Raw genomic sequence first — 27,583 nt, forward strand, 5'->3', positions numbered from 1 at the left:
GAGGGTGGGTAAAACACCTCCCTACTGAAAATGATTGAGGGGAGCCAGTTTTGAGCCCCTGTGTTAACACTCTTTGGCTGCCCCAGAGGAGGTGTAGCCATTACAGCACTTTTAGCTTTCAGATCTCAAACTGGTGGATGTGTGGAAACTAGAAGGCTGGTTGGTGGGATCATCTTAGTTGGTGGTGATGCAGTGACCCAGCAAGGTTGGGGCATCAGTCAGGTTAATGGGAGTTGGGTTGCTTGGTGAGGGGATGTATGTTGGGGATAACATTGGGGTGGGGCTCAGGTTAGGATGTTTGTTTGGGATGTAGCAGGAGAGTTTGGCAACTGAAGAGTGGGAGGCGGAGATGGGGGTGGAAGGATCAAATCTCTTCTGCAGGTGAAGTAGCGGTGTCAACCATTGGAAAAAATGGGGGGAGTTGGGTCAAAGTGCTGGGAATTGTGGGCAGGCTCAGCAGCTGGAAGTTAGGTGTTTGGGCATATGGAAGGGTTTAGCAACAGAGAAAGCAGGCTCGAGTTCGGACCTCGTGACAGGGATACATTATGGACAGTAATGCTTATCTGCCGTACTGGTTACAAGTAAACTCATCTGCAATGTTAATACTAGTATTTCTACAGCACCTTTTACCCACAGTTCTCAAACCACTTCCCAGTAACAAATTCACCCAGTCACCTCATAACACTTCTGTGAGGTAGGAACATATTATCCCATTGCACAGACAGGGAAACTGACACAACTCTGACTTACTAAGGATCACACAGGCAGAGCCAGGAATAGAACCCAGGATTCCTGATGCACACATTCCCCACTCTAACTACTAAACCAGTCAAGAGGAAAGTTTGCAAGATGGAACAAAGGAAAGGTAGATGAAAGAATCACGGTTTTCATGGTTAGTTGTTATTCCCATTCCACATTTAAATAACAGTAAAAAGAAGCATTGGCATACAAAGTAGCCACTATTATAAAGTTTAAGTTCCACAGACGGACAGGAAACCCAAAACTCAATCACAGTCTCCCATTGTGCTGGAAACAATTTTCCCCTGTCTGTACTAGCAGTTTAAACTGGTTTTCTCACTATTTCTGGTGGGACCCCCTGCTGACAAGTGACCTTAGCAACAGGTCAGTTTCCCACAGACTGGACTTCAGTGTGTTCTTGAATCACACATTTAAAAGCAGTAGTGATAGGATATGCAAAAGAACAAAAGGAAATTACTAAATGCAATATAAAATATAAAGACCCATTTTCTAACATGCTTATAAATTTTTTTCATGAAAACCCTGCTAGGTAAAATATATAATTGGCTCAGTGTTTTTATGTATCCAACATAAAATCCTTAGCAATTTTTATTTCTACCTGTAATGGGCTTCCCTGGCAGAGAACTGTTGCTACCATTTCCTATGAAGCAGCTTGAGTCGATCATGATAGGATCATGGCACTTTTATACGAGGATCAGCAATTTTTTTATGTATATTGAGTTCTTTCTAGGATTGGGTGCGGTGTTCTTTTTTGTTGGTGGCTTACTCCCTCTCCCAATAGTGATATAAATCGTTATGGTCCTAAGCCAATGCTCAATGAAGGCAGTGGAAAGATCACGACTGCAGGCGAGGCTGCCTGTGGACTCCTGGTGGAGTTCCTGGCTGAAGAATAGTTGTAGAACTGCAATCTATTTTTGCATAATAATCCTGAGGCAAATAGAACAGGTCACTTGCTTGTTATTAATAACCTCTATCTATTAGTAACTGTCTATCCTTGGGTGCAATATAGGCAGATAAAGGTTCATTAGGTAGTTTTTGAAAAACTATAGCACTTTTTTTTTTTGTAATAACTGAGCAGCAAAGCATGTCTTTTATTTACCAACGAAAGTTACTTTGCAACAATTGGCCTTGTGGGCTCCTGTGTTCCTTGTATGGAAATCAATGAGAGCAGGACCAGACTCTGTAATGCAGTGGATCACCTTGTATTGCACTGCTAGGGTAATCTAGCCTTACAATGGCAAAATCATCCAGGGAAGATCAACCCAGAGTAAAGATGGTCCCCCGTACAGCAGAACCTATGTAGGGGCTCTTATGCCACTCACCCTCAGTGCTCCCAGCATAGCAGGGAAGAGAGGAAGTGGCTGGAGGAAAAGGAACATGGCCAGGGTGCTCCCATGCTACTGTAACGCCAACAGACCCTGGTCGTCTGCAGGCAGGCTCCAACCTTGGGCCTCTGGAGCTTAGTGCATGAGCCTCTACCACATGAGCTAAAACCTCTATGGCTGCTAGCTAAGGCTGTAGAGCAGACGCATTAATCCGTCTCTCTCTAAGTGGTCCCAATGCCACTAGATGGGGCAGAACACCACACCCAGAAGGTGTGTTGGTTATATTACCACAATCCATAGCCTGTTTTTGGACCCTCAGGGCCATTTGCAGATAGCATAAGTTAAAGCAGCCCTTGGGCTGTTCCAACCCAGCACAGGGAGTGGACTTTACAGAGTTACAACATAACCAGCCCTGGCCCCTAACACTCAGTCTGAGTCCTTTTATCCTGGGCATCATACTTAGCCATAGGGCAGCTGAAACTCAAATTATGCCATCAAATTCACTTGTGTGAGCTCATGGTGTTCAAATGATGCCCTTAGGTATACGTACGTAGCCCCATTAGTCCTGAAAGGGTTTTCACAGGTGGCAGTTAGGGTGTAATATGAAGGCAATGGAGCAGCACAGGTGTATTCTAAGGTGTCATTTGGCCTCTATTACTAGTGATGATGATGCATGGGGTTGAAAGAAACCAGCTTGCCTCTCTGAGCCTAGGCAGAATTTTGTGGACTAGCAGTTACCAATAACAATTTAATTTACAAACTGTGCAAATCTGATCTGGAAATCAGTGAGTCAGAATGACTACAGAACCCCACAATGCCTTTTTTGGGCCAAATGACTCTTTTACGTGCAGCTGCACTTTGATATTTTCCTACCAAAGGGCAAGCATTTGTGTGGCTAGAGGACATGGATTAATGTTCCAATTTCTTTTTTCTGGCAATATGGGTTCCAAGCCACACACAGAGAAACAAATAGTTTTTGGTGGGTTTTTTTGTTTTTCATTCTAGCTGGTACACATTGCACAGTCTAGCACAGATGCTGAAGAGGAGAGACTTGTTCCTTGAATAGGAAGGAGGCATATTGAATTTGAGATGCACTGAAAGGGGAGAAGTTTGCACAATACCTGGCTAAATCATACCTACTGTTAGCCAGTGCTATTAGTTCTTTATTTTAATGATCACCAAACTTAAACACACAGCAATGAGTCAGGCATTAGATTATTCCAACTGCTCCCATTTTCAGAACAAGTCAGGAGACAGTGTGCAAAGAAATTGCATTCTCCTGGAGCAAAATTTCTCCAATGCAGAAATTCCATACAAGGGCCACCTTAACCCTTATGTGAACTTTGAGTGGCATTTTCAGTCAACCCCTGCAGCAGCATTAATTTCACTCTTGGTACCTACAACATCAACATGAAATGGTGACAGAAGCCCAGAGCCTGGTTTCATTGAAGTCAATGAGAAAACCTACCCATGTCTCCAATATAACCAAGACTGGCCTGAAGTCCTTTGCAGAAATGGACTAATCCCGTTTCCTTTCACTCACACTTTAAGACAACACAGTATGTGGGTACACAAATGACACGCTCTCCCTCAACCAGCTATTGCCTGGATCACAGAGATTCCCCATCTACAATTTGTAAGTAGAACTGCAAAAGTAAAAAGCAATTGGTTACTTTAAACTTTGGCAGTACCATGTACACAACTCAAGCTATTCTGGAACATTGCCTAGAGCCAAGTGTTTTCTACAGATGTTAGACATATAAACCTAGGGTGGGTAGTACTGCCATCTACAGGATTACTCAATCATTGACTTTCAGTTAAAGATGCTGTCAAATTTGGTAGATCCACATTTTAACATAAGGACCTTTTATTTCCAATGTGTTCTGGTTATTTTTGTGTGCCTATTTTGTCCCCGTATAGTGGTCAACATCAAAAATCAAAGCTTTGAGCCTACCACTAGTAAGCAATGCTCCAAAGCAAACCAGTGTGTGCATAAAAATAACAGATGGCATATTTCAACAAAGAAACAGATTTCAGTGTCATTCTCCCAAAGGGCTGTTGTTATAAACACCAGTGGGAGAAAAATAACTCCACAAATTGTGGATGATACCTTGACACCATGCCTTTAAAAATCTATTAAAATAGGATACTAACAGCACTCTGCTCTACAGTGTTTAAAAGCACTGTCGCTACTAGGCAGTGTTCATATTAGCACAATCCAAGAGACATCAATGGCGCTCTAATGCGCCATACACTTGGACGAGCCACTGACTCCAAAATTTGATGTGCTAATATATAAACACACAGAAAAGCAGCACTTATAAGTACATAGTAGCTAAAAGAAAAAGTTTGAGTCACCAAATCACAGCTGATTGGAACACTGTGGTAAGCAGAGATAACTAGTGAAGGAGGTCTAAGCACCTAACAACATCCTTTAAAGGAGCAGCTATGTTCCTTATCCTACGATAACGAATCCCCTCCAAGCAAAATTCCCCATAGGTGTATGCAATACCAGCTCCTATAAGAAAACTGTCCCCTGCAGATTTCCTAGTGTCCAGTCAGGGTGAAGAAACCTACTGCTCCTTAGCTAGAATGATGAGGGATACCTTTTCTTTTGAATGTAAGATCACACTGTAACAGAGTTAAGGCCCAAACGTTGGTTTGTATGTCCTAGTCAGATTTTGCCTTTGTCCGTGGAACCAACATAGCAGCAGTAAAATAAACTGTATTTTGTCTTCTTGTGATGATAAAAAGACTCTGCCTTTAGTGTTTTTGACAATGAAATAGGATAAGATTGAGAGTAAGAATTAATTCCCATGAGAATATCCTGTCCATTTAAAATCTGAAATTCCTTGAGCTGGATAAAGAGTAGTCAGTGCTGATTTCTGCCAACATCTTATTGACTAGTAGAATCTTCTTCACTTCTGCTTTGCGGATGGACCCATTATTGTTGAAACACAAGTTTCTTAGGCACCTCCCATGAAAATTCATTTCTTCCAAAGTGACCATAACAGGCAGTCTTCTGATAAATTGGCTTCTTTAAATCCAAATCCCTTAGTGTTCAAGAAAAAGAAAAGAAAATAGTTTAGTCTGAAGTGTAACACTATAAATCATTGTTTTAAGCTAGTTCCTCCTTTCAGTCCAGCAAGTGGGCTGAATTTTGGAAGTGCAAATGTACCAATGAACTTGTTTTATGGAATAATGACCATGAAAGTGTCTATAAGGATTAGTCTGAAGCCTTTTTGAGCCAGACTCAAAACCCATTGAAGTTCATGGAAATTTTGACCCAATTTTCAATCAAATATTTATGAAAAATAGTCTCAATTTCTCAAACAGCTCTAGTAAAAATGAGGTAACATTACTGTGAGCCAAAACTATTTCAATGCCACATACTACAGAACACACACATGTAGCTGTAGTAACCCCTATGCAGGGCCAAATTCTGAGAGGGGATGTACTATAGGGACTAATACTATATTAGGACAAGAGGTTGGTCAGGCTGATTTAATAGCTCTTTTTCTTCTGTAACGTCTATACTTCTTTGAGAGGAGTTCCAGGAAGTGTTCACTCTGACTGTTCCATATGCGTGTGCTCCTGCAACATGCTTACCTGACAATGACTCCAGGTCGAAGATCAAAGTTCTTGTGCACAATGTCCAGTAGCTCTTTCTCTGTTTTCTGGGAAGTTCCATAAGTGAACAGTGAAATGGAGAGAGGTTGAGCCACTCCAATGGCATAAGAAACCTTTGGCAGACAAACGCATTAGTTAGAAAACAAGGATGGAGCCTCATATGGCCAGCAGGGCATGTGACAGGACAATGAAGTATCAGAACACCCTCCGCCAGCACAGCAAGAAGAACCCCTAATGGGGATAGTCGATACCAGAAGAATGATGGATCCAGTAAATATCCAGAATAATCTCCAGTAAAATGTAAACTATCCAAAAAGTCCAGGCCTGAGGAAGCTACTATACTGAAAGCCCCCGTGACTCTGATCTTGAACTAAGCAGAACAAGATCTTTCTCCTGATCTTCCTTTTAAACTCAATCCAGCTCCAAGCTAAGCTTCCAGAATTCCATAAACTTCTGATTTCTCTCCACCTGTGCTATCACAGACATAATCAAGCCAAGGATAGCTTGATAAGTGCTGACCACCTCACCAGCTTTCTCCCTCACAAACCCATTTTTCTAAGGCACATTTTTCAGGGAAAAGGTAAAAATTAAGTGTTTTTTAAATAAATAAATTTCAAAAAGCAAAAATCAACAAGATTAAAAATGGAACATACTTGAACCAGAACACGATGACACAGCCCGGCTTTCACCAAAGACTTGGCCACCCAGCGGGCTGCATATGCTGCTGACCGGTCCACCTTTGTATAATCTTTGCCTGAAAAGGCACCACCTCCATGGGCTCCCCATCCTCCATAAGTGTCCACAATGATCTTTCGACCAGTAACGCCAGCATCACCCTGTAATATTCAAACAAGTGTCACTTCTTGTGCTTTTATTAGCTAATAGCTTTTTTGTGAAAAAAGAATTCCACTATTTCACTATCATTTTATTATACTGGCTCCAAGGAATGAACACTTAAAATGTCTGATGAATACAGTAATTGCCTCACAGACAAAGAGACTTCCAGAAAGCAAGATAGTGACTTGTGCACTCTTGAGGTGCAACTGTAGCAATTAACTTATCTAATTGAATTACCATAACAGTGGCTATGTAAGTTCTTTTAGGGCCAGATTCCAAGCACACTAGAATTAATGGAAAACTCCCACTGATTTCACTGCGCTTTGGATCAAGACATTAATGAGGAGCATTTAGCGGTCAGGCAAAGAGGTTGCAAGATGGCTATTTCTGCCAGCACTATTTCCTAATGCCTTTTTCAAAGGCAAATATTATATGCTTTCTTAGCTGCCATCAGATCCCAAGTATCTGCTTTAAAAAAAATGACTTTTATACTGGAACCATACTGAAAAAAGATGCATTTACTTGCAATGCAAAAAGTTCCATTGACATCAATAGGAGTTTTTTCTGTTGATTTAATGGAAGCAGGATCAGGCTCTATTGCTTTGGATAAGATCTAAAGCTGGGTGAATAATTCACAATAAATACTGTATTTGATTTCCTCACACATGTTCACAATTTAAAATGAACCAACTCACTTTCAGGTGGGTTTATTTTTACTCTAGGGATACGTTGATATTGTTAATAATAACACTGGTCTACAATTTTTGAGAAGTCGTCTGCTTCAGAGATAAAATGTGCCATTTATTATGTATTTTGATGTGCTGAATTCAAATATGACAATTAAAACAACTGATTGGCTACTGTTTCTAAGATATTTAAGTTTTTACATTTTATGTCTATGTATATTGTGTAGATAGTAGAGTTTTAATCATAAATTGTAAACCTAAGTCTTTTCATATGTTTATGGTTGCTTTACATGATAATATTTCACCTGTCCTGTTTATGTAACACTTTAAAAATCAGCAAAAGGGTTATATAATATAATTTATTATGAAACAAAAGGCAAAAAACTATTATGTACATAGTTTAGTCCTATTCAGTGTCTACTCGGCGCTTCTTGGCTTGTCTCTTGTATTCATTAAATGGAGCATCTCTTGTCGCTGTCCAGCAATAGTCTGCAAGCATTGATGGGCTCCATTTGCCCTGATAGCGTTTCTCCATTGTTGCAATGGCCTGGTGAAATCGCTCGCCGTGCTCGTCGCTCACTGCTCCGCAGTTCGGTGGAAAAAAATCTAGATGAGAGTGCAAAAAATGTATCTTTAGTGACATGTTGCAACCAAGGCTTGAGGAGGTTTTCCACCAACAACCTGTAGTTGTCTGCCTTGTTGTTTCCGAGAAAATTTATTGCCACTAACTGGAAGGCTTTCCATGCCGTCTTTTCCTTGCCACGCAGTGCATGGTCAAACGCATCATCTCGAAGAAGTTCACGAATCTGAGGACCAACAAAGACACCTTCCTTTATCTTAGCTTCACTTAACCTTGGAAATTTTCCATAGAGGTACTTGAAAGCTGCTTGTGTTTCGTCAATGGCCTTGACAAAGTTCTTCATCAGACCCAGCTTGATGTGTAAGGGTGATAATAAAATCTTCCTTGATTCAACAAGTGGTGGATGCTGAACACTTTTCCTCCCAGGCTCCAATGACTGTCGGAGTGGCCAATCTTTCTTGATGTAGTGGGAATCTCTTGTACGACTATCCCATTCGCAGAGAAAACAGCAGTACTTTGTGTATCCAGTCTGCAGACCAAGCAAGAGAGCAACAACCTTCAAATCGCCACAAAGCTGCCACTGATGTTGGTCATAGTTTATGCACCTCAAAAGTTGTTTCATGTTGTCATAGGTTTCTTTCATATGGACTGCATGACCAACTGGAATTGATGGCAAAACATTGCCATTATGCAGTAAAACAGCTTTAAGACTCGTCTTCGATAAATCAATGAACAGTCTCCACTCATCTGGATCGTGAACGATGTTAAGGGCTGCCATCACACCATCGATGTTGTTGCAGGCTACAAGATCACCTTCCATGAAGAAGAATGGGACAAGATCCTTTTGATGGTCACGGAACATGGAAACCCTAACATCACCTGCCAGGAGATTCCACTGCTGTAGTCTGGAGCCCAACAGCTCTGCCTTACTCTTGGGTAGTTCCAAATCCCTGACAAGGTCATTCAGTTCACCTTGTGTTATGAGGTGTGGTTCGGAGGAGGAGGATGGGAGAAAATGTGGGTCCTGTGACATTGATGGTTCAGGACCAGAAATTTCATCCTCTTCCTCTTCCTCATCTGACTCAAGTGAGAATGATTCTGGTGCATCAGGAACCGGCAGTCCTTCTCCGTGGGGTACTGGGCGTATAGCTGATGGAATGTTTGGATAATGCACAGTCCATTTTTTCTTCTTTGACACACCTTTCCCAACTGGAGGCACCATGCAGAAGTAACAATTGCTGGTATGATCTGTTGGCTCTCTCCAAATCATTGGCACTGCAAAAGGCATAGATTTCCTTTTCCTCTTCAACCACTGGCGAAGATTTGTTGCACAAGTGTTGCAGCATATGTGTGGGGCCCACCTCTTGTCCTGATCTCCAATTTTGCAGCCAAAATAAAGGTGATAGGCTTTCTTAACCATAGTGGGTATACTGCACTTTTGTGATGCAAAAGTCACTTCACCACAAACATAGCAGAAGTTATCTGCACTGTTCACACAAGTACGAGGCATCTCTGCTCACTTTGGCTAAACAGAAATATGTCCCTTTGCAATATCAAACACTGACAAATAAGAGAGCACGACACTGGATGATTTCTAGAGCTGATATAGGGCAATTTGTTCAGCAGAGTGATGTAAGCTTCGTTATGATTGCATCAGCCATGACTTCTAGGAATAACATGATGCAATTCATATCATGTATGACGCAATACCAGCTTCAGATTGCATCATTCATTGTTTTGCCTAAAAAGCAAGTACTGTCCAAACCCAGTCATAGATTTATTCATAGATCCAGTCAAAGATGTATTTTAGTCATTTCTGGTTTAAATTGAGATCCCTTCCCTTTATAACTCACTTATCCTCCGCCATTCCCAAGTCAAGGGTCGTATATACTGACCCAATAGCATATCTTGAAAACTAGAGCCAACCAACAATTTTAAGCATCATTTTCATTCTCAGTGACCCAGAATTAGTAAAGTTTGACTACATTTATTTCAGAAGCATTTTGGCTGTAGAGCAGTGTAATTTGTGCCATGGCAGCACCCATAGGTCTGTCAGGCCTGAGTTTACATTATCCTGGGTGCTGTACAGATATACAGGAAAACCCAGTCCTTGCCCCAAGGAGTTCACAGTCTAATTTAAGATGAGATGCAACAAATGGGTGTAACAGAAATAATTGGGGAAGGAGGAAGACGCTATCTAAACTAGTTATGCACATGACTTGAGGGTTCTTAGTCATTTTAAGTTTATGATTATTATGTATATTAATGACCAAATAAAACAGATATTCCCATTGGCCAATATTTGTCAGTACTGATGGTGCTTGTTAATAAAACAAGCTGTGCAGTATTAACTGACCACTTCTAGTCTACATTTCTAGTATAGGTTATAGTACAATGATGGACTAACTTTAACAACATGCCTTATACCATAATATCCAAGCACCAGTACATTAGGGTAACAGCCACCCTAGAAATACCTGAGATGAAATTCATTAGGTTTCAATAAAATTAACAATGAAGGATAAGTAGGTCTGACCATCTGTTTAGGATAGACAGAAAATTGGCCCTACAGTCAGGAGTGCTCCTGGTAAGAGGATATGGTGCTGGCCTAGTTATGTAAGGAAGCATTGTAGGGGGAAGCGGAACAAACAATGGCCAGGGAGGATGTTTTTCACAAAATCTGGACTAAAGGCCTGGTCCTGCAGCAGTGAAGTCAATGGGAATTTTGCCATTGACTTCGATCAATGCCACATCAAGCTCTAAATCCTGGCTCCTAAGCCTTAACCAGGCAAAACTCTCCCTCCCGTTCTCCTCTTGGACAAACCCGGCTATAGTCTGATTTTCAGAGGTGCTAAGCACCCACAGCTCTCATTGATTTCAACTAGCGTTGTGTGTGCTGAGCACCTCTGAAAAGCAACAGCTTTGAAATGTTTGGCTGTCCCATTTACTTCACTGAGTGTTTTGGCTGAGAAAAGATTGAGGGCCTGATCTTGTGAGATGCTAAACTCAATGGGATTTGAGGATGCCCAGCATCTTACAGAGCTGGACACTGAATATGCAAAGTAGGACTTGACCCAACTTGCTAATATCTATATGACATAACCATGCCTTCAGAGGTTTCTTTAGAATCCAGTGCATTAAGGCCTTGGTCTGGCTCCCATGGAAATTAGTGGTGATACTCCTATTGGCTCCAATGGTGCAGGACTGGTCTCTGAACAGGTGTTTAGTCTGTGCCCTTTTGTTAGAAATACAGGCTGAGGACACAAGTTAATCTGTAGCACACTATGATGGGAAAAGGAAAATTGGCAGAAGGATCAAAAGAATAACTAAACACACACCTGTGGCCCCCCAATGACAAAACGCCCACTGGGCTGAAGGTGGTAAATTGTTTTCTCATCCAAGTATTTGGCAGGAACGACAGGTTTAATCACACAGTCTCTCAGGGTTTTGCGCATGTACTCCAGCGAGATGGTTTCATCATGCTGCACAGATATCACAATGGTGTGAACACGGACTGGGATGACGGCTCCATTTTTCTGGGTATACTGAACAGTGACCTGAATATGAACGAGGGGGTAAAAGAAACAGCTGTATGATACATTACCGTATTGTATAGATACACCACACCAGGCAGTACAATAGCAGATGCACAGGAAGGTGCCTGCGGCAACAAAGTATGAGGAGATAACTGTTTAATGGGTGTGAGGAATGAAGTGTATGGTTTTCACGTTTGCTAAATACATTGGTGACCCAAATTCAGAAGGCTCATGTACAAAGCAAATATTTTACTTCTATGCACCATACACTCTCCAGTGACACCCTTAGCAATACATACTAAGACTGGGATTTTCAAAGGAGCCTAAATCAATTAGACTCTCAAATCCCATTGAAATTTAAATCCTTCAGTGAAAACTACAGCCTTAATTTGTAGGCACTGATGAATCAGATTTGCCCTTTAGATTTCCTAACACGTTTTCAGGCAGCAGGGAACACCCAGCTCCTGGTACTCAAGAGTTAAATATTTCTTCAGTGCTATGCAGTGTCATGTGTCAAACATCCAGGTGCATACTAACAGTTTTTGCGACACTCAGGAGATTGCATATAAAGCAGTTCCTCTGCTCAGCATTATTTAATTCCTAACTGATCAGTAGGAAGCTGAAGTCAGACTGTATGTTATAATGTGGAAATCCTGGATTATCCATTTAAAACGACATTCTGAACTGAACAAATAGTAGTAATTAAATATTGGAAAAAGAAATCCAGGATTTTCTGGGTAAAACAGTGGCTTTACCGAACCAGACAGATAGTTAATAGCCTGCAAGCGATCAGGACTTGAAAGGATTCTTTCCATAGCTCCTGTATTTAGCAGAGGGACACGCTGAGTGAAAGCAATATTTACCTGTGTCTTAGAGTCGGGTCTAAGCCAAGGGAGATCACCACTGTGTCTCAGCTCTGCTAACTTGCTGTTCAATTTGTGAGCGAGGACAATAGTGAGAGGCATACATTCTTCTGTCTCATCTGTTGCATAGCCAAACATCAACCCCTGTAATGGGAGAGGAGGGATAGATTTTAAATCACTGGGGCAAGCAAGGCTTTCAATCCTGTTAAATTATTAATATGAGCATTACAGAAGTGCCTAGAGACCACAAAAATCTCACCTGAGGCAAACAGTGCCCTACAATTACTTTTTATTATTGGTGTTACAGTAGCATCAGATGGTCTACACTGCCAATTTTTTTTTGCCAAAAGGCAACTTTTGGTGATGAAGCAGCAGAGGTGTACATACTGCAAAGCCACTTTTTGTGACGAAACTCCTCAGTTGCAGTGCTGTAATAAAACCACCGTGACAAGTGATAAGGCTTTTTGCGCAAATATTTTATCGCCAAAGTGCCAGTGTAAACACCTTGCTTGCTTTTATCGCTGTAAATGGCCTCCAGAGATGCCCAACAATGCCTCCAGTGACTGTGCCCCTCCCGTTTCAAAGCTCCATTCTGACAGCCTGCATGCTGTGCTGCTCTGAGAAACAGAGCAATCTTTAATGTGGCTGGAATGCTCCTGCTGTCTCCCACACTAAGAACACAGAGGCAGGCAGGGGTGGATGTATGTGTGTTAGAGAGAGAGAAACAGAGACAGAGAGACACAGACAGACAGACACTCTGTGCAGAGCCAGGGATGGAGGTGGGGGCTGATGTCAGGGTTTCCCCCTTCCCCAGGACAGGTTGCTTTCAGCTGGCTGGCTGAATTTAGGAGACAGCATGCCGACACACTCACTCTCCCCCCAACACACACTGTCTGTCTCTTCCCCTCACCCCATACACACACGTGCCCCGTCTCACACTCTCCCCCCTACACTTCAGCTGGAAAGTGGCTGGCAATCTAGTAGGATGCCCATGGAATGATGGGATGGAGAAACCTGCATCATGTGATGCCGTACCTGCCCTATGAGGCATTGCAAACCCTTCCCAAACCACCCTGCAGCCAGTTGCACAGTGGGATAGCTACCCACAGTGCACTGCTCTCGGTCGTTGCAAGAGCTGCTAGTGTGGATGCACTTCATCAACACAAGGAGCAGTGTGGACAGGCAACAGTGGTTTAATTAAAGTGCTTTAATAAAAGTGGTATAACTTTTGGCAAAAAAAAAAAAATTGGCAGTGTAGACATAGCCTTAGAGGCCTCAATTGAGATCAGGCCTCCACTGTGCTAGGCACGCCCTAAACACATAATCAGAGACAGTCCCTGCCCCAATAGTTTTCAGTTTTTATTAAAACATTTTCAATGTTTGGCTGAAAAGTCTGACAGAACCTCAAACTTTTCTGTGGCAATTTGTGTTTTATTGAACAGCTTGGATGGAAAATTTTCAACCCACCCTATTGGCAAGGACTATACCCAGATAATATGAGTGATTTATCTAAATGCAAAAGTGTCCAGGCATATTTTGAACCCAAGCCTTGCTTCTCTTAGGCAGAACTTCACAATGAGTAAGGTGGCCTGGATAGGGTTAGAAATAGGGCTTGGGGTTAGGGCTGACGCTTGTCTGTGTTTTCCCAAGATCACTCCTTTTTTGTGGTAGCGGTCCTCAGAAATCCATAACCGTGCTCAGTATACACTGCCAGCTGCCTGATTCATGGGCTCAGGATCATTCCAGATGTCCCAGTTTTTTGTATATCAGAGGTGACAACCCTGTCTGAAACTTTCATTAGTGAATGTTGTCACACTATGCATGACCAGGCCAATGCTGGGAGTTAGCAAGGATATTTCCTTGGTGTTACCGTTTCCTGTCAGGCAGTTCAGTGGAATGGCAGCTCATAAATGGAATTATTTAAATACTGCAGAGAGGAAGCAAGGCCAAGTGCTTAGGACTTGGGAGACCTGGTACTAGTCATTTTGTCTCTCAGTGCCTCAGTTCCGCACCTGTTACATGGGGACAATAGCACTGCCCTACCTCACAAGGGTGCTGCAAGGATAAATACCTTACAAATTTGTAAGGTGTTCCACTCCTGCAGTAATCAAAGCCATGTAAGATGCATAGATGCATTTCTATTTGGGCCATCTGCTGATAGAAATGCCTATTAATTTAGTCCTCAGGAGGATTTGGGGGTAATATTACTTTGGTTCCAAGGCTCTATGATGGTTCTATTACAATTCTCAACAACATTACCAAAAACTAGATATTACTGCTAATGAGAACTACTGTAAATGTTAAACACGCATTCATATTGGCTTCAGTTGGAGTTGCAGGATTTTTATGTTCTTGGGGAGAAACTGTAATCATCTCCATTTGCTATTCAGCTCACTGAAATAGGACTTGGACAGTCTTAATTATGCGGAACGCCAATTATACTAAAACCGATCCCTGCCCAAGTGAGTTACAAATGTTCAGGCAGAATTGCCTTCATTTTAAAAAACACTGCCATCCTGCTTGTACTTGACAGAACACCCCTTTACAACGTCAAAGCTCCAATGTTATGTAAACATGGCAGGATCTTATATGATTTTGTTTATTATTTATTTACTTAATCTTACTGGGCAAGTCCTGCTGCAAAAGGAAATAGCTGATTAATCTAACCCTACTAAGACAGAACTAGGAAGCATACTTGAAAAAAGCTAACTTTGCTAAGCTTTAGGGCCCAGATCCTTAGCTTCAACAGTCCTTGACTTCAACGAAGCTATGACAATTTAGATTAGCAGAGGATCTGCTGCATGGTCTCCTGTGTGGACAAAAACTGTCCTTGGTGTAACTCCACTGAAGTCAAAGAAGTTACACCAGTGATTAATTTTGCCCTGTGTGTCCCATGGGAGCTCCATCAATGTATTCACACAAATATGCATTTTATTCTGTGTTAGCAAAGGATGAGATTGGGCAAACTCATGAACTGTGACCATGCTGGTTTTCAGGGCCAGCTCCAGGCACCAGCCAACCAAGCACGTGCTTGGGGTGGCACCTTGGAAGGGGCGGCCAATCTTGGGGTGGCGGGGGCGCTCGGGGTTTTTTGGGGTTTTTTTTGGTTTGGTGGGGCGGTGCTCGAGGTTTTTTGTTTGTTTGTTTTCGTTTCAGCGGCGCGGGTGGGGCGGGGGCTTCGGCGGCGCAACGCTGGAGAAGCGAGGGTTTCGGCGATGCGGCGTGGCCCGGCGCTCAGGGTTTGGGTGCGGTGGGACGGGGTGGTCCTCAAGGGGGGGTTGGGGGTTTCAGCGGCCTGGCCCAACCCGACCCAGCGCAGTGCTCGGGGAGGGGCGGGGGTTTTGGCAGCCCGGCGCGGCGCTGGGGGGGGGGGGAGGTTGGCAGCGCAGCACTCGGGGGGCGGGGGGTTCGGCAGTGCAGCGCTGGGGGGGGGTGTTACGGCGGGGTGGTGCTCTTTTTTTTTGCCTGGGGTGGCAAAAAACTTAGAGCCGGCCCTGCTGGTTTTGATTTAGAAAATATGACAATGGGATGGGTAAACCCTCACTTTCTAACCCTGACCTTTTCAGAAGAAAATGTTTTCATTTTAAGGTGATACAGTGATCCTATCTCTCCTAGCACTGGGAGTAAACAGAGCTGGGAGTGTACTAGCGAGCTGCCCTAATGAGCTGATAGGATGATTGTAGAGTATGTTTTATTTTACTATTGTTTTTGTAAACAGGGATGACTTTTGATTACCTGGTCACCAGCACCAACATCCTCTTCATTCCTGTACAGATGAACACCTTGGGCAATATCAGGCGACTGTTGTTCCAGTGCCACCAGAACATTGCAAGTCTTGTAGTCGAAGCCTGTTTAGAAGAAGACACAGGGATAAATTAACTTCCTTTCACAGCGAAGCACAGCTACATGAAACCATATGCCAGAAATTCCAATCCTGGACAACAGTGCCTTCAAAACTCAGAATCTGCCTGCTCTTTGCTTTTACATTTTTGTCAATGCAACAATTCTAATGTGTTCTTCTCCGTTCAACCTCACAGCAAGGTCTCATCTCTCTTAATGCTTGGCCACAAGCATTTAGTCTAAAGCAGAGGTTCCCAAACTTATTTGGCCTACCGCCCCCCTTTCAAAAAAAAATTACTCCGCGCCCCCCTGGAAATCTACCTTCTTTAAAAAGCAACAGAGGGTCCTGTGGCACCTTTGAGACTAACAGAAGTACTGGGAGCATAGTCTCAAAGGTGCCACAGGACCCTCTGTTGCTTTTTACAGATTCAGACGAACACGGCTACCCCTCTGATACCTTCTTTAAGTGAACAAACAGAAAGATGCAGTGACAAATTTGTGTTCTTTTATGTATCTATATTTCTACCTACGTCCTACAATATAGTAAAGAAAGATGTTGTTGTAAATATGACACCTTGAAGCTTGAAATTATAAAATTATTTATTAAAATCAACCATAGTAACGTTCGCATTACACACAGAAAATTAAGATAACGAAGGATAATATTAAAATAAAAATTACGAATAACATTAAAAATAATCCTAATGAGAAGGATGAACCTGGTGCGCTGCTATCAATTTATTAATGTTCTGCTCTATTTTTGTCAGCAGGATTCTTAAATCACCGCGATTAGCTATTTGCAGTCGGTTTCTTTTTTTAGTTAACAGATTTGTGACCGCACTGAACCCACGTTCCACTAAACATGATGAAGGAAATGCAATTAAAAACTTTTGTACTATAGCCCATAATCCAGGATAAAGTGTAGGTATCTGCTTTTGCAGCCAGAACTGTTGGTAGCCGTCTTTGAATTTAAATTTAAATTCCTCATTTGTTGTTACTTCTATCAGTTCTTCTTGTAATTTTGGAGATTCTTCTGTGTTTGTACTTGAAAAAGGGTCCAAAACCCAATCAGGTATGTTCATTTTAAGAATATCTTCAAATCGTTGATTGAAGTCAGAATGGAGAGCCTCCAAGTGTTGACAATAGGTGAGCAAGTCTTCATCATGTTTTTCTACTGTTGATAAATTTGGAAACTGGCTGAATTCTCCTCATCCTAAATTTCGTTTGTACAGAAGAAGTTATTAAATAAATGTTAATAGTTAACAGTTTTTTTACGATTTCATTCCCCTGTTTTCGTTAATATTGTAATAAAAAATATGACAAATATATTGACTGTACACTTCAAATAGTACTGTACCGACACAAGCCTGCTACGATTTTATTATTAGTAAGCACTAGAGACACAGAAACATACGGTAGATATGTAAGAAAATGTATAAAAATATTCACGTGTAAATTGCTGTTTTACTGAAACAACAATAATACAATTTGCTTTGTATGTGATCCATAATCCGTAAAGATCGAAGGTATCGAATATGAATACAAATTTTTAAATACTTACTGCACTATTGTTAACTGCTTTTTACACAATTCAGAAACAATCTAAATTAGATTTCATACATGTCGCCTATTTATAGTATCGTATTGTAAACAAGTCTTTACACGTACATATTCCTGCCGATGCATGCTGGACTTCCCGACAATGCGCGACACGCTCGCCTGCCAACACTTGCTTGTTAAGAGCTGTTGGTGGACTTGACACCTGATCGGTTATAATTTGTGAATTTATTTGGAAAATAAAGTAATCACTTCAACTTTAACTCTATGTTGCACAACAGATGAAACATGTACGAACGGTTTTTCAAAATTTTCTTTTATTCTCTTCTTTCTTTATGCTTCCACCCCCCCCTTATTTTTATTCAACGCCCCCCCAATTGCACCCGAGGCTACTACTGCCCCCCGGATCGTTCCAGTGCCCCCCAGGGGGCGGTATCGCCCACTTTGGGAACCTCTGGTCTAAAGCAATGCTCAGGAAAGTCCCAAACAACATGAAAAATAGGAAATGACAAGAGAGAAAATGTATGACCACAGCTGCTATGGTCCTTGCAGAATTTCTCATTTTCTTCCCCAGTTGTGGTAGAAGATAATCAGCTTTTCTTTATGCTCGCCTCTCCCAAAATTCCAGCTACTGACAGCTGCTTACCAAGTCTAGGATCAAACACCTATACATCAAATATACACATCCAGACAAGTATCCACTTGAAGAACACTCCATGCCCTCTTTCCTTTAAGTAGGCTGTGATGGGAAAGAATTCCCTAAGGGAAAAAGTTGTATGCAATTCTGCCCCTTTTAGCTTTTCTCCTATAGTTTCTGTAGGGCAGGGTTTTTGACTGGGTTCACTACAGGGCCCACACTGCTTTGGTGGTAAGGAGGTAAAAAGAGGAGATTTCTACACTACTGGATCTGGCAGTATTATGTTAGATAATATTCTGCCTTTGGTGCCAACTAGCAGATGTGCTTTTACAGCATTCTCGCACCATTCTCTCTTCAGAAGTCTTGTACCAACAAGATTATATCAATCAGGAAATACCGCTTTAAAAAAAAAAAACTTTTGTAAAACAAACATACTTAATCTTCATGGCAACTGTAAAACATTTGCAATATGTAAAAAATATGATCCAGTTTGCAATCTGTATAAATGTATGTTGAAATGTATCTCGGATATAAAACACTTTTTTGCATCATTAATACACTCCACCGTGCTATGAAATTTACTTTGATTGTAAGCACCTCAGGGTAGGGACTGTCTTTTTGTTCTGTGTTTGTACAGTGCCTAGCACAAGGGGGAGCCTAAGCTATGATTGCAGTCCCTAGGTTCTACAGTAATACATAATAATCATTAAATAATCATAATAAATAATACAAATTCACAAAGTCTTCTATTTCCATTCCATCTGACCAATTTACATTAGTCTGGTTGGCCATTTGAACAACATGCAAGTTGCAAGGAGTTAAACTGAGAAGTAAATTCTATAGCACAAATTATCAGCTACTTTGCCTGTAGTGAAGTGAGACTCACCAGTGCAGCACCTCCTGCTGGTCATCTCAGGAATTAGCTCTTGTCCAGCTCAGAGCACCCTCTGTTGGCCAGTGGCTCACCAGCCTTAGGCCCCCGTGTCCCTCCCAGACTCCAGTGCCCTTTACCTCAGGGTTCTGCCCCAGCAGTACCCCACCATGCTCTGGGTCTCTCCAACCCCCAGCCCTCTCACCCTCAGTGGCTACTGCCAGTCGTCATCTAGCCCCCTCTCACTGGGGCAAACTGCAGTCTGTAAAAGCCACTCATCATTGGCAAGGGGGTCAGACCAGCTGCCTCTGCCTAAGCCCAGGCTGCAGCCTCTGCAGTACCTGTTTTAGCCTTTTAGCAAGGCCCGCAGCTTGGGGATTTACCAGGCTGGAGCTCCTCTTACCTTTCCCCAGTCCTGCTCTGTTTCCTGAGCTCCCAGGCAGCCAGGTCCTTCTTCCTCTAAGGCTGGAGAGAGATAGACTCAGCTCCTGACTCACAGCCCTTTTATAGGGCCAGCTGTGGCCTAATTGGGTGTGGCCCCAGCTGTGGCTGCCTTCCCCATCAGCCTATTCTTATTGGCTCTCAGCCCCAGCCCTCTCCAAGGGTTGGCTTTTAACTCTTTCAGGGCCAGAGCAGGGTGACTGCCCCACTACACAGCCAACAGTATTTGGTCCTGCCATGAGGGCAGGGGACTGGACTCGATGACCTCTCGAGGTCCCTTCCAGTCCTAGAATCTATGAATCTATGAAACATGCTCCAGTTCAAAAAAATATCCTAGCTGCCTTTTCCTGCTGTGTGTGTGTGTGCTTTAACCATACAGTGAATAGTTTCTCCTCGGTATGTGATGGAGTCAGAATGTTTCTCTCATGACAATGTTTGAGCAGCTCCTAGCCAAGAGCTTGCAGAAGCACAAATATGCAAGTGGAGACAGACCTGTTCTGCAGCTACTCACTGACCAGCACACCATGTTGGCAAGAAACAGGATTCCTGGAATTTTTTGCACCAACCTTTAGCTGAATCATCGTAGCCGATTTGCTTAATTGTGTCTCGAACTACTCGCTGATAGTCAACAACGGCGAGGGATGTGATCTCCCCACAGAGCAGCACCATCCCTGTTTTACACACTGTCTCTACAGAGAGCAGAAAGACAGAAAGAAGGAAAAGGGATAAGGGAGGGCTGGATAACTCAACATGCTTTGCAAATAACTCCACTTCTGGCAATGGTGAATTCTGAACAGCCCCTACTGAATACAAATAATATAGGTAGTTATCACTCCCATCTCCATAGTATTAGTTCCTCACACATATGAATCCATTTATCCTCATTACACTCCTTGAGGTGATTTGATGACTTGCTCAAGGTCATACAGGAAGTTTGGGGCAATGTAGGAACTGAACTGAGATTCCAGAGCATCATTCCAGTGCCTTAACCAGAAAAACATCCTTCTACTCTGCTTATGGAGTAAGTTTGGGCCCAACAATCCACACTAATGGCCCACTGGTTTGCAACCTTGCCTCCAGATCTTCAAAGACCCTGTCTCCTATTATTTCCAACAGGAGTTAAGCACCATGGTTGAGGAACTGGGCCAGAGAGACAAAAACTGGTGGCTGTTTTTTCATGAATGCACAAGGCCAAGTTTGCACGAGCCCCAATTAAACTCTGTTTTGAGATCTTAAGTGGGACTTACGTTGAACACAGGCCAAATGCCAAATATCAACCTCAGGTGTAAAGGTTGAGGGGAAAATGGGTCATTTCCATCTTGAAAATGATGGCATTGGCCATTTACAAATCTGAGAATTTGGAGACATTTTGCTGACTTGCTCACTGAGGGTCAAATTTCAGCAGTTTCAACATCTTAATAACAACAAATGGCAGACATAACCAAAACCGGTTAAAACATTTTTCTTTATGATGAGCTGTCAGGAAAACACTTAGAGTTAGCAATGAAAAATTTAAAGTATCTATAAAGCCAAATAAGTGTACTTTGCTACAAATGGTCACGGGTTCTTTGGACGATCGACGGTAGTGGAATTAAATCTCTTTTCCTCTGGAATACTAATTACATTTACAAAGTTATCTCTACCATTGGTTTGGTTATTTTAGGCTCTTGCTACAGTCCTCGAACACAATGTACTTTCAAAATTTCTTTGAGAAACAATGTAGTGACACTGTATAATTGTTTGTTCAGATCTTTTTCGTTTTGCTGTATAGTAACTCCTCGCTTAACGTTGTAGTTATGTTCCTGAAAAATGTGACTTTAAGCTAAACGAAGTTAAGCGAATCCAATTTCCCCATAAGAATTAATGTAAATGTGGGGTTAGGTTCCAGGGAAATTTTTTTCACCAGACAAAAAGACTATATATATATACACACACACACATACACACACACACACAAACAAACACACAGTATAAGTTTTAAACAAACAATGTATACCCCAAATTAAGAAACACACTAAAAGAACTAAAAAAGAGCCACCATGGCTTAACAATCATGTAAAAGAAGCAGTGAGAGATAAAAAGACTTCCTTTAAAAAGTGGAAGTCAAATCCTAGTGAGGCAAATAGAAAAGAGCATAAACGCTGCCAAATTAAGTACAAGAATGTAATAAGAAAAGCCAAAGAGGAGTTTGAAGAACGGCTAGCCAAAAACTCCAAAGGTAATAACAAAATGTTTCTTAAGTACATCAGAAGCAGGAAGCCTGCTAAATAACCAGTGGGGCCTCTTGATGATCAAGATACAAAAAGAGCGCTTAAAGACGATAAAGTCATTGCGGAGAAACTAAATGGATTCTTTGCTTCAGTCTTCACGGCTGAGGATGTTAGGGAGATTCCCAAACCTGAGCTGGCTTTTGTAGGTGACAAATCTGAGGAACTGTCACAGATTGAAGTGTCACTAGGGGAGGTTTTGGAATTAATTGATAAACTTAACATTAACAAGTCACCGGGACCAGATGCATTCACCCAAGAGTTCTGAAAGAACTCAAATGTGAAGTTGCAGAACTATTAACTAAGGTTTGTAATCTGTCCTTTAAATCGGCTTCTGTAGCCAATGACTGGATAATGTAACACCAATATTTAAAAAGGGCTCTAGAGGTGATCCCGGCAATTACAGACTAGTAAGTCTAACGTCGGTACCGGACAAATTAGTCGAAACAATAGTTAAAAATAAAATTGTCAGACACATAGAAAAACATAAACTGTTGAGCAATAGTCAACATGGTTTCTGTAAAGGGAAATCGTGTCTTACTAATCTATTAGAGTTCTTTGAAGGGGTCAACAAACATGTGGACAAGGGGGATCCAGTGGACATAGTGTACTTAGATTTCCAGAAAGCCTTTGACAAGGTCCCTCACCAAAGGCTCTTACATAAATTAAGCTGTCATGGGATAAAAGGGAAGGTCCTTTCATGGATTGAGAACTGGTTAAAATTCCTACAAAGGGTAGGAATTAATGGTAAATTCTCAGAATGGAGAGGGGTAACTAGTGGTGTTCCCCAAGGGTCAGTCCTAGGACCAATCCTATTCAACTTATTCATAAATGATCTGGAGAAAGGGGTAAACAGTGAGGTGGCAAAGTTTGCAGATGATACTAAACTGCTCAAGATAGTTAAGACCAAAGCAGACTGTGAAGAACTTCAAAAAGATCTCACAAAACTAAGGGATTGGGCAACAAAATGGCAAATGAAATTTAATGTGGATAAATGTAAAGTAATGCACATTGGAAAAAATTAGCCCCAACTATACATACAATATGATGGGGGCTAATTTAGCTACAATGAGTCAGGAAAAAGATCTTGGAGTCATCGTGGATAGTTCTCTGAAGATGTCCACGCAGTGTGCAGGGGCGGTCAAAAAAGCAAACAGGATGTTAGGAATCATTAAAAAGGGGATAGAAAATAAGACGGAGAATACATTATTGCCCTTATATAAATCAATGGTACGCTCACATCTCGAATACTGCATACAGATGTGGTCTCCTCATCTCCAAAAAGATATACAGGCACTAGAAAAGGTTCAGAAAAGGGCAACTAAAATGATTAGGGGTTTGGAACAGGTCCCATACGAGGAGAGATTAAAGAGGCTAGGACTCTTCAGCTTGGAAAAGAGGAGACTAAGGGCGGATATGCTAGAGGTATATAAAACCATGAGTGATGTGGAGAAAGTGGATAAGGAAAAGTTATTTACTTATTCCCATAATACAAGAACAAGGGGTCACCAAATGAAATTAATAGGCAGCAGGTTTAAAACAAATAAAAGGAAGTTCTTCTTCACACAGCGCACAGTCAACTTGTGGAACTCCTTACCTGAGGAGGTTGTGAAGGCTAGGACTATAACAGCGTTTAAAAGAAAACTGGATAAATTCATGGTGGTTAATTCATTAATGGCTATTAGCCAGGATGGGTAAGGAATGGTGTCCCTAGCCTCTGTTTGTTAGAGGATGGAGATGGATGGCAGGAGAGAGATCACTTGATCACTGCCTGTTAGGTTCACTCCCTCTGGGGCACCTGGCATTGGCCACTGTCGGTAGACAGGATACTGGGCTAGATGGACCTTTGGTCTGATGCGGTACGGCCATTCTTATGTTCTTATGTAATACTGTACACAGCAATGATGATTGTGAAGCTTGGTTGAGTTGGTGAAGTCATAGGATGGAAGAGGGTGGGATATTTCCCAGGGAATGCCTTACTGCTAAATGATGAACTGGAACAGCTGAGCCCTCAAGGGTTAACACATTGTTGTTAATGTAGCCTCACACTCTACAAGGCAGCACAAATGAAGGGAGAGGAGACAGCATGGCAGAGAGATACAGAGACACACACCCTATGTGTGTGAGAGAGTGATGCACATTTCCCCTTTAAGTACACTGACACCACTCTAAGTACATTGCCTTTTTAAGTAGATCAGCAAGTTCAGACAGCCCCTGCTGCCAGCACGCTCCCTCCGTCCTGAGCCCTGTCGTGTCCCCACCCTGCTCTATGGAAATGGGGTAAGCGAGGGGCAGGAGCAGGGGGGAGGGGGACACCCTAACATTAGTCCCCTTCTTCCCCCACCCCCGCCCCTGCACAGCTAGCAGGAGGCTCCCAGGAGCAGCTCCAAGGCAAAGGACAGGACCAGAACATGGCAGTGCGGGGAGGGACAGCAGAACTGCCAGCAATTGATAGCCTGCTGGGTGGCTGCCACACAGGAAACTTAAGGGAGCAGGGAGCTGATTGGGGGGCTGCCGGTCCACCCTGATTCCAAGCCCCCACCAGCTAGCTCCAATGGGCTGCTCTTTCTGCAAGCAGTGGACAAAGCAGGCGGCTGCCAAACAACTTTATAAGGGAGCATTGCTCAACTTTAAACGAGGATGTTCTCTAATTGATCAGCAATGTAACAACAAAACAACGTTAAGCGGGACAACTTTAAGTGAGGAGTTACTGTACATATATTTTTGAACACAATAATTAGAATAAAAAATGAACAGGCACATGTTGCCATCAACCTCCTACATTTACACATTACAAAGGGAAAATTACAAGCACTTTTCCATCTAGTCTAAGTGCAAGAAGAAAATGTGTGTCCTTACCACAAGCAACCTTGGCATCTGGATCTTGTTGAAGATGGGCATCTAGCACAGCATCACTGATCTGATCACAGATCTTATCTGAAAGAGAACAGATCAATGTGTCTAAAAACTGTGTTCTCTACAGAAATTATGGACTGTTGACATCACAATGAAGAAGAAAATAGTTTGTGGAGCTGTTTTTGGCTTATCACCTATCTGTCTAGCTAGCTAGCTAGCATACTTATATGGCCCCATTACTGTAGTTTCTAAGCTTATATAGATTTTAAAAACCCTATGACACATTGTCCGGGCAAAGAAGATACACAGTGATGGTGCTTCAACCTGTTCAGCATCAGATGCCGTATGGTATTGGTGATGTAAATTAGCACTGAATGCAACTTTACCTGCCAGTTTTGCCTGTGAATTAAGGGTGAAAAATGATGGGGACAGTCTTTCCAACAAGACAATTTTCAGCTTTTAAGATGACCTGCTCCAGTCCTACAGAGAGTATAATACATTTCTAGGTAATACAGCAGTTAAAGCCTAAGAAAGAGACGTTAAAAAATCTTTAAAGAAATTATAAACATCCGTAGATCTCCAAATAAATAAAGCATATTAATAAAAGATGTATCCACAATAGAAAGGGCAGCCTCTGGAACAGCCAGTTTCCCCCAGCCAGAAAATGGTAGTTTGCCTCATCTTACTCAATAGGATTTTATTTTTCCTAACAACCGGTTTATTAATAAGTTCAGTTATTTGATGCAATTGCAGCGGGATCATGCACTACATTTCAGGAGATTCAGCTGCCTATTAGTTTTGGTCTCTCATTTAAAATTCGACATTCCTGATTTTAGCAGTGATTCTGTTTAGCAGGATTTGCATATACTGGATTCTGCCATTTAAGTTTCTGATCTCAGCTGTCCAAGTCTTTTTATTAGCTGCTAAATATGACAGGATATGTCACATCATTATTATGTTATTACTGCTTTACCCATCTCTGGGAATGCATTATCCTCCACAAAGTTAATAAAAATATCACAAACTTTTCTAACAGATAAATAGGGAGTCAGCAGGACCACACACAACGTACAGTCCTTTTCCCTAATTTGAGAATATGGGCAACAGGACAGTGATTTGAAGGTAGAATTGCACTGTTAGTGATTCCCTTCACTGGTCTCATAGGTTTACTAGACCAAATAAATAAATAAAACCACATCCTATCAGAGTGAAAGAACATCTCAGATTGTCCAAAGAGAACTATGTTTGGGAATTCTCATCCAGAAACCCAATCACCATGTAGATGGAGTTCCTTTAGCAGATGTGCTAATTGTGTAGAGAAACAACTTTCCATGGCTACAGAGGGAAAGGAAGTGTCTAAGAGAGTTGATGACAGAATTGTCTTAAAATACCCCACTATTAACTTATCTTCTTTAGTTAGTATTTTAATGAAAAGGCTGATGTCTGCAAATTAGTGGTACACTGTGTGGGTGTGCGTATATATATATATAAAGTGAAGTCTTCTCCAGATACTTGGACATACATTTGTCATACAGACATCAGTTTGTCAAAATAAATGCCTTAATTTTCAGAAATGCTAAGCCCCCACAATTGAACCCCACATCAGCAAAGGTAATGGGAATGTTAGTGCTCAAGACATCTGAAAATCAGCCCACAAGAGTCTTTGGATTCACAAGCTTAACTGACTCACAGAAAAACTCTTCTATGAGCGATAGAGGTAGCCAGTGCATCTCCTCACCCAAAATGAATTTCAAATAGGCAAATATTAAAATTAAAGCAGGCCAGGAAACAATTTTACTGTTCCATGAATTATTTTCAAGATATCGAAAAAATGTCATGTTGTTAATCAGGACAAAAAGCCCAAATCGTAAAAAATTTCATGAAGTAAAAATCCAAAACAAAAAAATAAATGGTTTGGGTCAATTGAAACATTTCATTTGATCTTTTCAAAACCTAACATTCTAATTGTGACCTTTTCATCTACTTTTTTTACTCTGCATTTACTAAAGTTTCTAAACAAAAAGTCATTTAGCCTGGAAACAGAAACTTTTTGTTTTGAAAAAGTTGAAATGGGACATTTTGACAATTTCAAAACTTTTTCTCCGCTCAATATTTTTTTAAGTCATGAGATTTGTTCAAACTGACCTTGTTTTGTGAACAGCTTGGGTTTCAACAAAAACTTACATTTTTTTAATGAAAAAATGAGTTATTGAAAAATTCCTTACCTCTTGTTAAAATATGTTTGTAACCAAGTGAGTAGCCAAATAAATATGGCACTTTCTTACTTCCTGTTGTAGAAAAACAGGTTCTTCAAAAAATATCTCCCTTTCCTCTCCTATGTGTTTTTGTAGCTCATCTACTTCTTTAAGAACATAAGAACAGCCACACTGGGTCAAACCAATGGTCCATCTAGCCCAGAATTCTGTCTTCCGACAGTAATGTCAGGTGCTTCAGAGGGAATGAACAGAACAAGTAATTATCGCATGATTGTTTCATTGAAACAAATTAGATTTTACTGCCATCAGCAGTGCTGCAGAGCCAATATAACTAGGGTAGGGCAAGGTGGACACTATTATGTCTCATGCCTCATCATCAAAACTGCCAGCTAATTGTGAAATGCTGGATGTTTGTTATGATGCAAAAGGCTGCAGAGAACCCAGCTTGGTTTTCCATTGCCAGATAGACAGGGCCGGCTCTAGCTTTTTTGCTGCCCAAGCAAAAAAAAAGGGCGGCCAGACTGCCGAAGCAAAAAACAAACAACAACAAAAAACAGCAGCCGCAGGGAGCGCGTGGAGGGCGGTCAAGGTGGCTCGCAGGGAGGTGAAGGGTGGAGCCTCGCAGCCGGGCGAGAGGGGCTCCCCCCTCTGGCCTTGGGATGTCTCTCCCAGCCAGGCAGGC

At 41.8% G+C, this 27,583-nt stretch overlaps 1 protein-coding gene across 1 annotated transcript in view; it reads right to left on the bottom strand.

The window, feature by feature from the left end:
- Positions 1-3,234: 3,234 nt before the first annotated feature.
- The window catches only part of LOC128829370 (S-adenosylmethionine synthase), a 31,519-nt gene continuing 7,170 nt past the window's right edge, over positions 3,235-27,583 (bottom strand). Inside the window, exons 2-9 of the mRNA XM_054014741.1 lie at positions 24,689-24,766; positions 20,129-20,251; positions 15,952-16,064; positions 12,217-12,360; positions 11,156-11,374; positions 6,368-6,550; positions 5,694-5,827; positions 3,235-5,137 (exon numbers count right to left, since the gene is read on the bottom strand). Of these exons, the coding sequence (XP_053870716.1) occupies positions 5,029-5,137; positions 5,694-5,827; positions 6,368-6,550; positions 11,156-11,374; positions 12,217-12,360; positions 15,952-16,064; positions 20,129-20,251; positions 24,689-24,766 (1,103 nt within the window). The 3' untranslated portion in view covers positions 3,235-5,028. The remainder of the gene's footprint in view (positions 5,138-5,693; positions 5,828-6,367; positions 6,551-11,155; positions 11,375-12,216; positions 12,361-15,951; positions 16,065-20,128; positions 20,252-24,688; positions 24,767-27,583) is intronic.

This window comes from Malaclemys terrapin (genome assembly GCF_027887155.1).
Source record: "Malaclemys terrapin pileata isolate rMalTer1 chromosome 7 unlocalized genomic scaffold, rMalTer1.hap1 SUPER_7_unloc_1, whole genome shotgun sequence".
In the NCBI taxonomy this organism is placed as follows: Eukaryota; Metazoa; Chordata; order Testudines; family Emydidae; genus Malaclemys; species Malaclemys terrapin.